This window comes from Malania oleifera, chromosome 4, assembly GCF_029873635.1.
Source record: "Malania oleifera isolate guangnan ecotype guangnan chromosome 4, ASM2987363v1, whole genome shotgun sequence".
Classification (NCBI taxonomy): domain Eukaryota; kingdom Viridiplantae; phylum Streptophyta; class Magnoliopsida; order Santalales; family Ximeniaceae; genus Malania; species Malania oleifera.
In genome coordinates, this window is record NC_080420.1 from 113,990,464 (window position 1) to 114,005,464 (window position 15,001).

The 15,001-nt window shown below is 33.6% G+C and overlaps 1 protein-coding gene across 1 annotated transcript; it reads right to left on the minus strand.

The window, feature by feature from the left end:
- Positions 1 to 874: 874 nt before the first annotated feature.
- Positions 875 to 7,266, minus strand: LOC131152682 (peroxisomal adenine nucleotide carrier 1-like). Its single transcript, XM_058104483.1, has 5 exons — positions 6,995 to 7,266; positions 2,270 to 2,501; positions 1,869 to 2,015; positions 1,567 to 1,724; positions 875 to 1,468 (listed from the first exon to the last, which is right to left on the minus strand). Exons 1-5 carry the CDS (start codon positions 7,135 to 7,137, stop codon positions 1,189 to 1,191), a joined length of 960 nt encoding a protein of 319 aa, XP_057960466.1. The 5' UTR covers positions 7,138 to 7,266; the 3' UTR covers positions 875 to 1,188.
- Positions 7,267 to 15,001: the final 7,735 nt, after the last annotated feature.

A 15,001-nucleotide genomic window follows, 5' to 3' on the forward strand; every position in this document is an offset into this window, starting at 1 on the left:
TCCTAAGGGACTTGAACCCTAGAGCTCCCCATGCAGGGACCATGCATAGGTGGGTCTACTTATGCCTAAGTTTGGGCTATAGCCTTCACAAATTGAATTAATCTTCTCCTTATATTATCTGTGTGAGAGACTATAGTCCAAATTGCACTCACTCAACTTGTCCAAGTCCAAAGAAAAGAAATGTATGGGGCTATTCAAAATTAAAACAACAAAAAGAGAGAAGGAAATCCAACTGGAGGGAATCCAATGTACTAAAAGTTCGAATTCTTTGTTTTGATTAGAGCTCTAATGCTATGTCTAAATTGATATTATAATATTATAACAATTTTTTATAATTATCGCCCATTAATCAGGAAAGCACCAAGTATAAAAAGGCATAGAAAGAAATTAGAACTGTTCATTTCTTGATTCATCATAGGGTGTAAGTTTACAGATTTCATGTTTTAAGGGATGGTTTGGAACCATTTCTATGAAAGTGCTTATCATAAAAATTGCTAAATTTGACAAGTGCTGAACTGAAAAAGTGTTGAGAGTTATAAGTGGTTTTTAATTGTGTTTAAAACAAGTGGTATTTGGATATTTACTTTCATTATAGGGTACTAAATGATTATTTTTAAACATACTTTAAAGTACAAATATTAATATTTTTTAATTAAAAATTTCACAAATAACTATTTTAATTATTTATAATTAAAATTTTAATATTTATTATTAAATAATAATCTTACTATTAATGTATATTTATAACATATAACTATCATATGACATTATGATAACAATAATATTATTAATTAAATTTAAAATATTAATTTATTTAATGTTAATTTAAATCAATAAGTAGCACATACACATCTGAAACATGGAAACCTAAAGATGATAAAACTATAATCACAAATGATTAACAACAAGTGTCACTTTGGAAGCTACACAAACAGTTTTGCAGAACAGAAAATTGTGCATTCTCTAATAGTAGATCTTATTCTATGGATAAAGCTACAGGAATGCATGTTATTCGTATCCAATGCAGGCCATAGGTTATACCCTAACAAGAACAGCATCTTCTGCTCCCAGAAGGGCTTCCTACTAGAGAAATTCGGTAAATAAACCTGTTTCTCTAAATCATGAAGCCACATTATTATTGCCAAGGAGTTCATGGAAATCGGAAATCAGCATCCATAGCAGTAATTTTTAAGCACTTTTTATTCTACCACGGCTGAGGAATAGATACCTTCTGACTGCAAGTATAAGAATCCAAGTGGTTCTGGTGATTTTCTCTTTGATCATCAGAAGTAACGCAGAGCTCAAAACAGTTTTCAAGATCTGAGCATGCAATCCTTTAAAAAAACCCAACACCCCTTCTTTTCTCCAAATAGAATAAATAATGCCAGAAATTGTTTTCTGTGATCTTCGCCGATCCTTCTTGGCTCCATCATCATTCGAATCTGCAGCTTGAATCATGACCTTACACCTGTTGCCAGTTCAGATCTCAACTGATGCAAGACACCAAAATTTATGTGACAGGAAGCATGATACAATGACTGGAAGCATGATAAAATGACTATGTACCTGATTGCTGGATACGTTAAAATGGTGGCAATGCTCTTTGATATTGCACCTAGCACAAAAGCTGAGAAGGCAGAAAGAGCTTGAGGGGACGACCCCTTCTGTGTATTTTTGAGCTTTTCCTTTAAGAGTCTTTGTTTCAGCTGATCAAAAACCGTATACTGCAGAATAGAAGAAATCCAGTCTCAGCTCAGTTCAGTTTCTTTGTTTACGGAAAACTCAAATTTAAAACTTGAGAAATAAATATTGCACAAAATGTACAATTTGACAACCTTGTATAGTTTCAAACCAGAAAACAAGTTTACCTGAATAGCAGGGTTTGAGGTCAAAAGAAGAGAGATGCCAAGGCCATCAAATGCTTCACTCCAAGTACCTTCGGTGAGGGTTGCCCAAAGCCCTTTGGATTTTCCAAAGGCACTTGTCTGCATCCTCGAGGATGCTGTATCCAGAGGCTAAAGGGTGAAAACAAGCAGTACAACATTAAACTTTAAGAAAGGCAACATATGCAACAAGTAAGCAGTGAGCCGAGGAAACAAAGAATTTGTTTTCACAAAATAGAAGCTGAACTAGCATTTTGCCATGTCAGACTACAAAAATCTCCAATTTGGCAAATTTGATATTAATGACACTAGAAATTCAGTTCTTTGCTTCTGTGAATGTTTCTCAGAAAATCATAGGACCTAAAGAAGATGGCAAGATGACACACCTGGGTAATGATTGCAGTACAAGCCCCAGCAGCAGCAGCGACAATTAAATTTACTTTTGTCCCAATAAATTTAGAACCACTGAATTCCAAATATGTTCTTTTGAAATAGCTGTACCCATAAAAGTAAACAAACTGAGCAATGAACGATTGCAGGTTCTTTGTCCCCAAACCTTGATACAGCGAAAGAACCTGACGAGTTGAAATTGCTTCCAACAGAACATCCGAGAGATTCCTGCATAAACAATGGCAAGGAACATAACATAAACCATAGAAAAATTCCAAAATTAGACTGGTTCTATAAAGAGCAAGTAGCCCTCAATTTTACGAAAAAGGATTGTCAATTGCTAAAAAGCATTGCCTATTCCACTTTTCAGAGGCTCTTCATTTTGTTATTGGGACATTAAATCAAAAGAAAAAGGAAAAAAAAATGGGTCAGCTGACATCCTTTTAAAAGCCTTTTATGTCATTGCTTTTCTAGAAAGAAACAATTAACTCATCTCAACTACTACAAATGGTCAGATGATGCTGAGCTGAAGTCATGTTTACAAAAATCCAAAAAAAAGTGAAAACATAGAATACAGGATATACATTTAAAAGCAAGTTTGATTAGTCATTTTTGAAAATAAGTTTCTAAAATCGTATCCCAAAAAATAAGTATTTTTTTAGTTACAAAGATGTTTTCAATATGGACAAAATTCATAAGCTTCCTCCTTCTTGGCTGCCATGTTCCACCTTTCTCCTCTTCCCCTCACGACTGACAACTGACCACTAGCAAGCAGCTCGAGCCACGGTAGCTTGAGCAGCAGCCATAGAGGTTGAAGCTGACAAAAACAAGAAAGAAAAGCTTGATAATGACAGCCACAGAGGTCGATGCTGGTAGGAAGAAGAAGGTGAACTTGATGACAACAGCCATGGAGATAGTCAGTTGAAAACTTGGCCGGTCAATTTTATTTTCGTGGAAGTGGGGGTAGCCATATTGGCTTGCCCAAAAAATGATGGAAGAAGAAAGTTTTTGGATTTTCCAAACACACTTACAAAATACGCATGATTCAATTTGTTGTTTTCATTTCTGAAAACAAGTACAAAAACTGGATCCTTAAACAAATGGGGCATGAATTTTTGTGCATCACAAATTTTCCCATCAATGAAACAGAGACTCACTTGAGAACAAAACAGAAATAAGAACATGAAAAGATGTGTTCAGAAATAAAAATGGTTCAAAAGGATTCTTCAAGTGTATTATCTGTAGGACCTCTCAGAAACTAAAAAGGACCAAGAGGAACAAGTTGGTTGAAACTATTTGGAGGGCACAAGGCAACAAGATGAGAGTTTTACTAAACCACATATGAATTCCAACCACTCATGGCAAGAGTCTAATTGGTTTTAGTAACTGTATGGAGTTGATTGCTAAGCTAATTAAATGAAACAAAGAACAAGGGTCGGCAAGTATTACAAAAATTAACTACAAGGAAAAATAAAGGAAGTTTTTTTGTGGATTCACAAATCATGTGCATGCTTAAAAAATATCATGAATGGAATTGATATTTCTGCAATTTTAACAAATATCTCACATTACAAAAAAATTAGTTATATCAGCCCCTGTAAGCATACAATGAAGAGCTAGTGACACAATCCTGGGCCCCAGTGAAAAAACAAAATATAATGCAATATTTTCGAATTTAGCAATGCTCCTAGAAGTTGTGCATGAATGTTCAAGGCACAGAATGAAACTTGTTTGTCGGAGTCAAGCCTAGTAAAAAGGTCAATCTACGCCTTCTGAACTGATGTCAGGTCAGTAAAGACTAGAAGGGGAAATAACAAGGCGTACCACAGAAGAGTAAGTCACTGCATAAAGGGGATACAAAATGAGGTAAAGCAGTAAAGAACCCTGAACCTTGACTGAACAGAGGAATCATGACAAAACTAAATTTGTCACCCATATTTTTGTTCCAAGCCATTTACATGCCTCATTTCAGTATGATCTAAAGTATAAACCTCAATATCTGTGAATAATTTAATTTGCAACCTCAAAGAGGAAACTATTTCTTGCACATAAAAATATGATAGAAGCTGATCTAATTCTAACTAGTAACCAAATAAACATATATGAAAAATAAAACCTCAATTTGGAAGGGGCTTCGTTATAAAAAACATTGTTTAACTATAATCAAGATTTTTTTCTTCTTTCTATCCACACAGAGCATATAACTTGGTTTAGGCCACAACCAACAAGCCATGAGAGCAGAACTCCTAAGTTTAGAAAACACCACTAATATCTGGGTGTTGACAAGCATTCTCCTAATCAGAAAGTATGCACAGAATTACATTTCTAAATCCAAAAGGAAGGATGGAATTATTTTACCAGATCGCAGCAACATAATGATCATCACCATGGTTTTGAGATGGAGACAATAATTGCCAGAGACAGAGAGAGAGAGAAACATAACTCCAATAGTCCAATGGTAGAAACTCTATGGTATCAGCAACAATCAATATTGTATTAAGAATATTACTATAAAAAATAACAAATTAAGAATAAAGTTAAGAGATATAAATGGAAGCAACAGTAGCAAAAGAAGAGTGAGAAAGGGATGACTCAGGAATGCAAGAAGCCACTTGAAACAGAGACCATCTGCCTCCAACACATTTTTCCAATAAGCTTTAATAGCATACAGAAGTTTTGAGAGACTAAATTCCAAAAGAAAAGGCTTGGTATTTGGGAACACAATCAGAGTCCAACATATTATTGTTCTTCAACAAGCTATGACTCAATCACACAGACCTAGTCATCACTGAAAATTTCCCACCCAAAGGCAGATCCTAAATCACTACTCGCTACATTAAGAGTTCAAATAATTGGAGAAACAAACCAAGCATTATTGCACTTTTTTTTGGACAAAAAAAAAATGCAATAAATGAGAGAAAAGCCTTACATTGGATTTTTTAAAGGCATTCACAAGACTTCACATGGCTAGGAGAGATCTAGGTTCCACTCTACCACATTCTACCAACAAAGCTCATTCTGAGGATCAAGGATTTCTTACTTGATGGATAACAAACACAGCAATAGAAATCTTCTAGAATCATGGATCTCAAATGACACATGAAACTCGTAAAAGGAGAGCTACAACCTTAACCAAGCAGCTTGCCAATAAATTGCAGTATCAAGCCAGTAGTTGCTACCACAAAATTGTCTTACTGGAAAGAGGTCTTTGTTTTGGAGTCGGCATGAGTGATAGTATTGACAAATTCATATTGACTCCATTCAATTCAAAACAAAAAATACAAGCCCTGAAGAACATGGAATAAATTCTTTTGAATTTTCATGGATTTATTCCAATCTTGGTTTAACTGAAGATAAGAATTAAAAACTCATCCCTGCACCTAGCTGTAAGTAGTTGCAACTTACAAAGAAAATTATTACATTTTTAAGGTGGACAGCAGAGACCAGAACACAAATACCAAGCAAGCAATGTCCTTTCCTCTAGAATGAAGGTGATAACGACATCCTGTTGCTTCTTAAAAAATAAAAAAATAAAAATAAAAATAAAAGATAATGATGTCCAATGCTTCTTAGATTCTTTGTTTTATTATACTCGAGGGTCCTATGGGGACCATACAAAGAAGTAGTAGGCTGTCCATCATGATTTTGTGCCCAACAGATCTTAGAAGCAACTGGTAGAATGCAATAGATGTTTCTCATTATTTTAGTATTTCTGCCAAGTATTGCAAACTTCATTAGACTGGATTCAGTCCACCGCCGCTTAACTCAGGGGTCAAGATAATAGCTTGGTTATCACCCATTCCCTAACGTAAAAGTTTTGAACTCCACATACCATTTTACTCCACATTGTAAACTGCAAAGAATGTAACGCTATCACCAATTCCCTCATGTAAAAATGTTGAACTTTACATAGAATTTTACTCCGCATCGTAAACCACAAAGATTGGAGCATGAGGGTGAAATTTCAACTAGAAGAAATCAAAAGGACGAACAAGAAGGCTAATGACAACGCAAGCAGGCTGTGTGAGAAAATAAACACAACTGCAAATGATCTAACAAGAGGAAAGTGCCTAGACCAAATAGAATTGAACTGCACAAGAAAATGATGCAACGAAACCCAAGCAATTATTACGAAAAAAGAAATTAAAAATATCATTGTTTGGGAGTACTATTTTGTGAGAGGTTTGTGCACTGGGTGTTTTTTTACAAAAAAGTAGTGTTTAATTCTCACAGTTCAAATCCATAGCTTTCCAGTCTTGCTCCAACTCGCACTCACAAGTAAACGCTGACAATAAAATGGAAAATTCACAGGCATTGCTCAATTAGAACATCAAAGTACTCGTCTTGCATCTGAAAGCGAGAATTGAGTAAATTTAACCAGTAAAACCACGGATGATCACTCTCTAAATGCTATAAAAAATAACACTGAATTTTCCTTAAATCTCGACAACAATCTGCATACATACCACAGAATTTAACTAAACAATAGAATAACTTTAATATGTTTTGCACAATTTAGAGCTTGTAAAAATAGAACTCAAAAAATTTTAGTTTTCCCCAACGAATCAAACACCGGATCGCGACCCATGTAGAAAAACATGAATGAATACACGAACACAAACCCAAATGAGAGAAAAACAACACAAACAAAAAGTCAATTAAAATCTAAACAAAATAACGAAGAAGAAAGGTGAACAGAGAAGAAAGAAGGGGTGGATCACCTGTATTTTTGTTGTCCTTGGGCTCGAGCCTCGGCCTGGTACTTGGTCTTACAGGTATCAAGAGGGTACAAGATCGTTGTGCTCAAGAGAGCTCCGACGGCCCCCGAAGTCGCCTCCGACAGGGATTCTAGATCAAAGGCCATCTCACACACCCGCTGCTACCCGTGGAGAGAGAGAGAGAGAGAGAGAGATGGCGGGCAGGGGAATTCAGAGCGGCGCAGGTTGTGGACAAATATAATTAAATTTATATAAAACACATTGTAATTTTAAATATTACAATCAAAAAATATTTTATAGTATTATAATTATTAGACATTTTTATAATTTAGTGAGAAATTTATTTTTTTAATTATATTTTTAAAAAATTAATAATGTGTTTAATTGTCTAATTATTAAATTTATATATTTTAAATTTTAAAATTAAAATTTAAATTTAAATTTAACTTCAACTTTAAATTATATTTATAAGGAAAAGTTATAATTAAATTTATTAAAAGGTAATATTTATTATTTAAATTTAAATTTGTAAAAAGAGAAAATTATAGTCGTAAATTTTGTAGAACTAAAGATTTGCTCGTGCTACGCGTTACCATCCTATTAGTTAGAGGCTTTAAATCTCGCAGTTTCATACTACGAGATTTTCCCTCCAACCGTGCCACATGTCAGTTTCTTATTGGCTGAACTTTTAAATCTCGCAACATCAAGCTGCGAGATTACGTGACCATCAATTTAAGAAATTTTTTCTTAATAAGAGTATTATTTGATATTTTATTATTTTTTAATAATAAAACCGGAAAAAACTCTGCGTCGTCATGTCGAAACAGGAAATGGGGAAGATGACAGAGCGAACAGAGGAGGCGAGGGAGGAAGGCAGACAAATGAAGGCGGGGACGTGGCGTTTTCTCGGTAGTTGAAAACGTGAAAGAGTCTTCCACCGAGTCTCCCTCACGCGCCATGACGCCTGGCCAGTACCCACGCACCTGTGGCCCGTCCCCGTGTCTTGGAAATTTTCACGCGTTAAATTTACTGTGCCTATTTTGGAAACGTTGAATAATTGCCGTGTCTCTCTTTTCTTACTTGTCCCATTTTTACATTTTTTACAATTCCAAGTATCTATATCCTTGCACTTTGATGAATTGACAAAACAAACCTATTCATAGTCATCTAAATTCATAATTGACAAAACAAATATATTCATAGTCATCTAAATTCATACTTTCAGTGCTTGAATTTTAGTGAAATAACAAATTTTAGACCTTATATTTGAATGTGTGCAAATTTACTCAATATAATTTTATATTATTTTTTATTTAAATTCATATAAATCTAAATTTATGATTCAAAATTCAAGTTCCCAAACGTGTTTTAAATTTAGCAAAATGACAAACGCTTTAGTGAGATTTCAAAAAATTTACTGTTCTCCCTTGACATTTGACGTTTTGGATGGTTACACCTCTCATAAGTTTGTCTTGTTACAAACGTTAAGAGAGGTCTAACCCTTTTTACCAAACCTTAAAGTGTTTGGTGTGAAATTTTTAAAATTTGAAGAGGAAAATAACATCTTTTTATTAGATGTCAAAAGTGCTATGTTGAAATGAAGCATTAGAATTAGAAGAAGTTTGCATCTTCTTTTATTGTAATTTATTTTAAATATATATTTGGTTTTAAAAATACTTTATGCACCTAAATCTAGTTAAAACTATATATCATGAATGTTTTCATTACTATAAGCATATAACGTTCATGAAATATAGTTTTCACATGTATTTGGATATGGGTATTTAAATTTGACCTGACGAGAATCTTATCTCTTAACTTGAAATGTTAAGAAGTCGCCCACACAACTTAATTAGTAATTGCTCACTATCACACAATTGTGATCCATGCTTAGCTTAGGAAATTTATTAATAGACATCTTTAGTAATTATGATATTAATATATAATAATTTACTAGCAAGGACCTATGTTATATAAGGGAAGAATATAAAATTAAAAAAAAAACATAAAATAAAGTTCTACTCGGAAGTTTAAGCACATTTTGTAATTTTGCTATCTTTTAACACTATATTAATTGCATAATTTTTCATGAAATTGACTTAGCAATTTTGCATTGAAGAATATCCCTATAGTACAATCAAATAAAAAAATGTTGACAACTGAGCATAAATAATAAATGAAAAAAATTAAAAATAATTGAATTTAGGTTTTTCCTTTTTTTTTCTCTTTTGATGCATTTTTTCAATACCTTGACAAAATAAGTAATTGATTGTATGAAGAATAGGAAGATGATTCACTTGCATGTTTAATTTAATGATTATTGGTCCAGCAATTGCACCCCAAGAGGGGTGTGAATTGAGTAATTACAAATTTTTGTTTAAGGAATTTTGTACCAAAATAAATCTCAAAATATTATGTTAAATTTTCCAAATCACAAAAACAAAATAAATAGAAACAGAGATATCCAAACCACATTCAAGAAGAGTACAAGATTTTATACTAGTTCGATCAACCGTGACCTATGCCAACTTCCTTGAGAATTCACTATAGTCAAATGATTAACTTACAATGTGCAAGTCTCAACACAATCGAGCAAAATGTACTTACAATTCTCTTTCTAAAAGCACATGATTTTATACCAGTTTGACCTTTGTCACTCCTCAACCAACTTCCTTAAGAATTCATATAGTCAAATTGTAACGACCTACTTAATTTTCATAAAATTTTTTTATAATATAATAAAAAAACATAATCCACCTAACCTTGTGGAATACAGGGATATAACAAAAATACAAAACGAAAGCTTACGTGGCAAGAAGCATAAAATCACAATATCATATGTACAAAACAATTCATCTCAATACCAGAGTTACTACATCCATTGTTATTATATTTACAACCCAAAAGAAGACCTAGGGTCATTCCCACAAAAATCATTTGACCCTATCACAAAATACATACCCTTCAAAAAGGGCGGGTCAACCGTATCTACCTCAACGAAGCTTTATCCGCTCTCCTATCACTGGCCCCTAAAAAGTTCATGAAATTTCATGATGAAACACCTCTCAGTAAGGGAAATAAACTAACACTAGTGTGTGACAATATGAGCATTTCTATGATATATATATAATCATGAATATAACCAGTAAAACTATATATATATTTATGGGAAAAATATGTATAATCATAACATGACAGAACATACTGTATTCTCATAGCATAACTCATCTCATATAATAATAATACAAAAACAATCATAGTAGGTTAGCTGACTGTTGTCATGTATTACCCTCACATGACTAGGTTGTTTGTGTGGCCCATAGGCGGGACCTGACAATGGTTGGCCGACCACTGCCAAGTCAAAAGTACAATCCGTAGGTCCGATGAGTCTGCTAGACCAGGTCCGTACACCAAAGGCGCTCACACTTCTTAAAACCACATCGACCATCCAACCTCACGCCACTCCGTACAGCAGCGTTAACACAAATATCATGATAAATCATGAACACATAGTATCGATACTGTGCAAGTGCTAGCCTAGACCAAGCCAAGCAGATTCTGATAACATATAGCATATAACCAAACTGTGATACATGGATATTTCATACTATTAATTTCCAAATCAATATCATCACATCATTTTGCATATTTATACATATATCATGAAAATCATCGGCCCGTACACCGATATTTCATATTTTACCATAGCTCGGCCCGTACGCCAGCAAATCATATCCATAGCTCAGCCTGTATGCCGACAAATCATATCCATAGTTCGGCCCATACGCCGGCAAATCATATCAATAACACAGCCCATACGCCGGCAAATCACATACATAGCATGGCCCGTACGCTGGCAAATCATATCCATATCTTTACCATATTCCTAGAAAATAATATTTCATTATAAATTCCGCTCATGCCACACGAAATAGGTTTTATACATATTTAAACATATCATCTTTTACAGTAGTATTTCCCAAACATAAAGTGTGTATATATATATATATATATATATATATATATATATATATTTCCCTAAAATCAAATGTTGTAATAACATACATACACTTTCATAAAATAACTAGTTTAGTTTATCCCCTTACCTTATTCCTAAAAAGCCCCTAAGAGAAATACTCCTGCACCTGCAGGGTTCCCCACTCAACACCCTGAAAATGATATTCCCCATAACTAAATTTCACTATTTCTACGCATACTACGCATTCTACAACTGAAAAGAAGTCAAATATTGAGTAGAAAACCTTATCCTGGATCTGGGATGAATTCCGAACTCGACCCACCGATGATCCACTCCAGCAGATATACATAGAACTTCCCCAATAGTGTCGTGGTGGCTTCGAATCGTCGATCCGGCGAAGAATGGACCCAAAAACTAGAGAGAAGGTTGGGGAACCGAAGGGAGAGAGAAGGGAGGATTCTACACTGAAATTCTATCAAAAAATCGCATTTAGAACTATTTATACTACGGCCTTCATCGACGAACCACGTCACCTCGTCAACGAGTTCATGAAGTAAGTTCGTCGACGAACTCTATTTCTCGTCGACAAAATTTAGGAATAAGAGGATTGCTCTTCGGTATTTTCTCATTGACAAAACGTACACTTGTCGATGAGCCCAATTGTAACTTCGTCGACGAACACGAAGGCCTGCTACCTCTTTCTTTATCCCTTCCAGTTTCTATTTCCTTCCTCTCTAATATTATTTAAATATTATAATTATTCGGGTCACTACACAGATAATCAAATTACAATGTGCAGCTCTCAACATAATCGAACAAAATGTACTTACAATTATCTCTCTCTCTCTCTCTCTCTCTCTCTCTCTTCATCTGACTAAGAAGCTACTCACATGCACTCGAAGCAACTTGCCCTTTCTTTACCTATGATTTCAAAACATAATAAAAGGAAATAAAAATTCTCAAGCCTTTTCTAGTTCACCCTTAAATATCTTTTTGTGAAAACAAGTAAAACTCGAGAGGTGAATGTGACCTTAGCTTATAGAGAACAAAAATAAATATTACGATAACCATAATGATTAGATAACTATATTATCTAAGTATCTCAATGAGTATTTGGGTCATAAAAGCTTTCAAATGATTGAATATGATATGTTCAAACTTCTATCACTCATAAGATTTTGCTATAATGATTTTTCATGCAAGCACGAGCTCTTTATAAAGTATATGGAATACTTTTTGCTTGGACATCTTGTTGCAAATTAATAAATATCTTAATGAACGAAATAATAAATGCATAACCTTGAATAGGAAATGGTGGAGTTTGATTTTTCAATGAAATTTGTCTCCAAGACAAAGATGAGTTACAATAACTTTTTTGGCAATTCAAAGCTTGTTTTCTCACTGTACAACACACTTATATTCAAAGAAAATTATTTTAACCAACAAATATTCAATAATAGCATTTGAAGATCGAATCAACGAACACCCTTAATTCATCATTTATGTTTAATCAATTGATTATGATAATTGAAAATTTAAGTTGAATATGTTTCCAAAAATACCTAATTAGATCCTTATCTCAAATGGTCAAACTGTAACGCCCCGAAAACACACACATAAATAACATAATATTTCCATATTATGTCCACATCATTCAAAACCATATGCCCTGATACCACGTTTGTAAATTTTCAAGGACTCAGTGGGGTCCAAAATATCACTGTGTATAACTTAATAATAAACAAAGGAAGCAAAATATTTTTCTACAACCATAACTACCAGAGTACTAACTCATCCTGAAAAAAAATATACAGGTCTCAAAATAAACATATGTCCACCCCAAAATATAAACATCTAACATAAACAAAACTGTATCCTACCCACGCTCACCCTTGGTGAGATCGTCTAAGTCCCGCCCTGGAGCTCCTAGGCTCGATTCCCGAAAGGTTTATATTTCGATGGGGTGAGACACTTCTTAATAAGACGAAATACATTATTACCAGTGTGTGGCAGATGAGTTTTATTGTACGATCATTTATATATGCATTCCTTATATTGTCCCTAAATAAATATGTCATCAGTATAAATAATATGTTGCAGTTCCAATAAATCTACTAACGTTGGTTTTACGACATATCACAGATAATTTAATGCAGTTCATAATAAGTCTACTAATGTAGATTTTACAACATATCACAGATAATTTAATTCACGCTTCTATAATACTTCCATATGCCACACAAGCCTTCTACTCCGTTTTGTATGCCACACAGGTCATCTGCTTCTATTCATATGCCACATAGGCTAGTTATATGCCACACAGGCTAGTTATAAGCCACATAGGCTAGTTATATGCTACACAAGTTACTTATAATTTCGTCACTTCATATTTCCCCATTCGATGCAAAGTCTAACTTATCATAAAACAAAATTAAATCGTCATATTCACCTACCCATATCGAACCCTTCGTTTCATAATTTCATAGTAATCCCGATATATATATCCATAAATCAGCATAGCACCACATACTCGCAGCATAATATCGTAGCAGTTCAATAAATCCATTTAAAAACCTATTATTAATTTATCTCATGCACAATTTGAGTGATATTTTATAATTTCATAAAGTACCTAAGAAAGTTTCACAAACATATATTCATTAAATTTAAATAAAAACATGGGCGAGATCAATTTCACCTATTTAATTTAATTCCAAACTATTCCCAAAAATTCGATATAATCAAATCCCTACAGTTTAATTAAATCCCAAAAATATTCCCAAACCTAATCTGATCAAATCCCTGCAGTTTAATTTAATCCCAAAAATATTCCCAAACATAATCTAATCAAATCTCTGCAATTTAATTTAATCCCAAACATATTTATAAAATAAAATCCGAACACAGACGTAATTAATTTCACATACCCAATTTAAATCGGGCATATTTTACTTAACATAAATCTAATTAAATTCACGTACTCAAAATTTAATCGGAAATATTTTTAAAATAAAAACCCGACATAACCTATTCCCCTTACCTATACTAAACTTTAACTGGTTGGAATTTGAAATAACAACTAACATAATACCCCTAGGATCATAAACTCCAGTTTAATCGGTTGAAATTTGAAAACAAACTGACATGCTTTATTTTGAAATTTAAAAACAAATTGACATAATTTATTCCCCTTACCTTAACCTTAGAGTGATGCCTACGACGTCCGAACAATAAAATCTCTCCAGTTAGAACTTTCAGGATCGGAGCCGGGACCCGGAAATGGTGTTCGTTTTTCAACTCGGTGGAGAGATGGAGAAGAAATCTAGAGAGAGAAAAAGAGTGTCAAGAGAGAGAGAGAGAGAGAGGCTTTGAACAAGACTTCCTAAGGAAGTTATTCCCACTTCCTTTGCATATATGAATATAATATATGATTATAATTGTGATGCCCCGATTTTCATGCCATTTTTTTCCAATAAATAAAAAATATTAATCAAATATCGGTCATGTCAAACACTTTGATACCATTTCAACACAACCTGACCCGAAATGGGTAACGGGTAAATGGTAAAACTCATATACACAAGCCTAACAGTGGAAGTCAATATTTACAACCCATCCAGAATACAAATAACCAGATTTCAATATCCATATACATACATTTCTATTTCATACCCAAAAACAATACAATTCTAGTAAAATCACACCTCCCGAGCCCAAAAACTCACCATGTATATCATGGTCCCAGCTCCCTACTATCTTGGAGCTCTGTCACCTAGTCTGTCTCTATTCCTAGAAAAGTTTAAATAATTTGGGTGAGACACATCTCAGTAAGATGGAATAAATTATTTACAGTGTGTGACAATATGAGCTCAATTATAGCACATTTTACTTTTCAAATCATCAATTCATCTAAGAAAATACACTGATATATATATATGTTCATAATCATATAGGTATAAAACACAAGCTTTTATAAACTTTAAGACCATTTCTCAAGTTCATTCAAATACAACCCATATTTACCAGTGAAG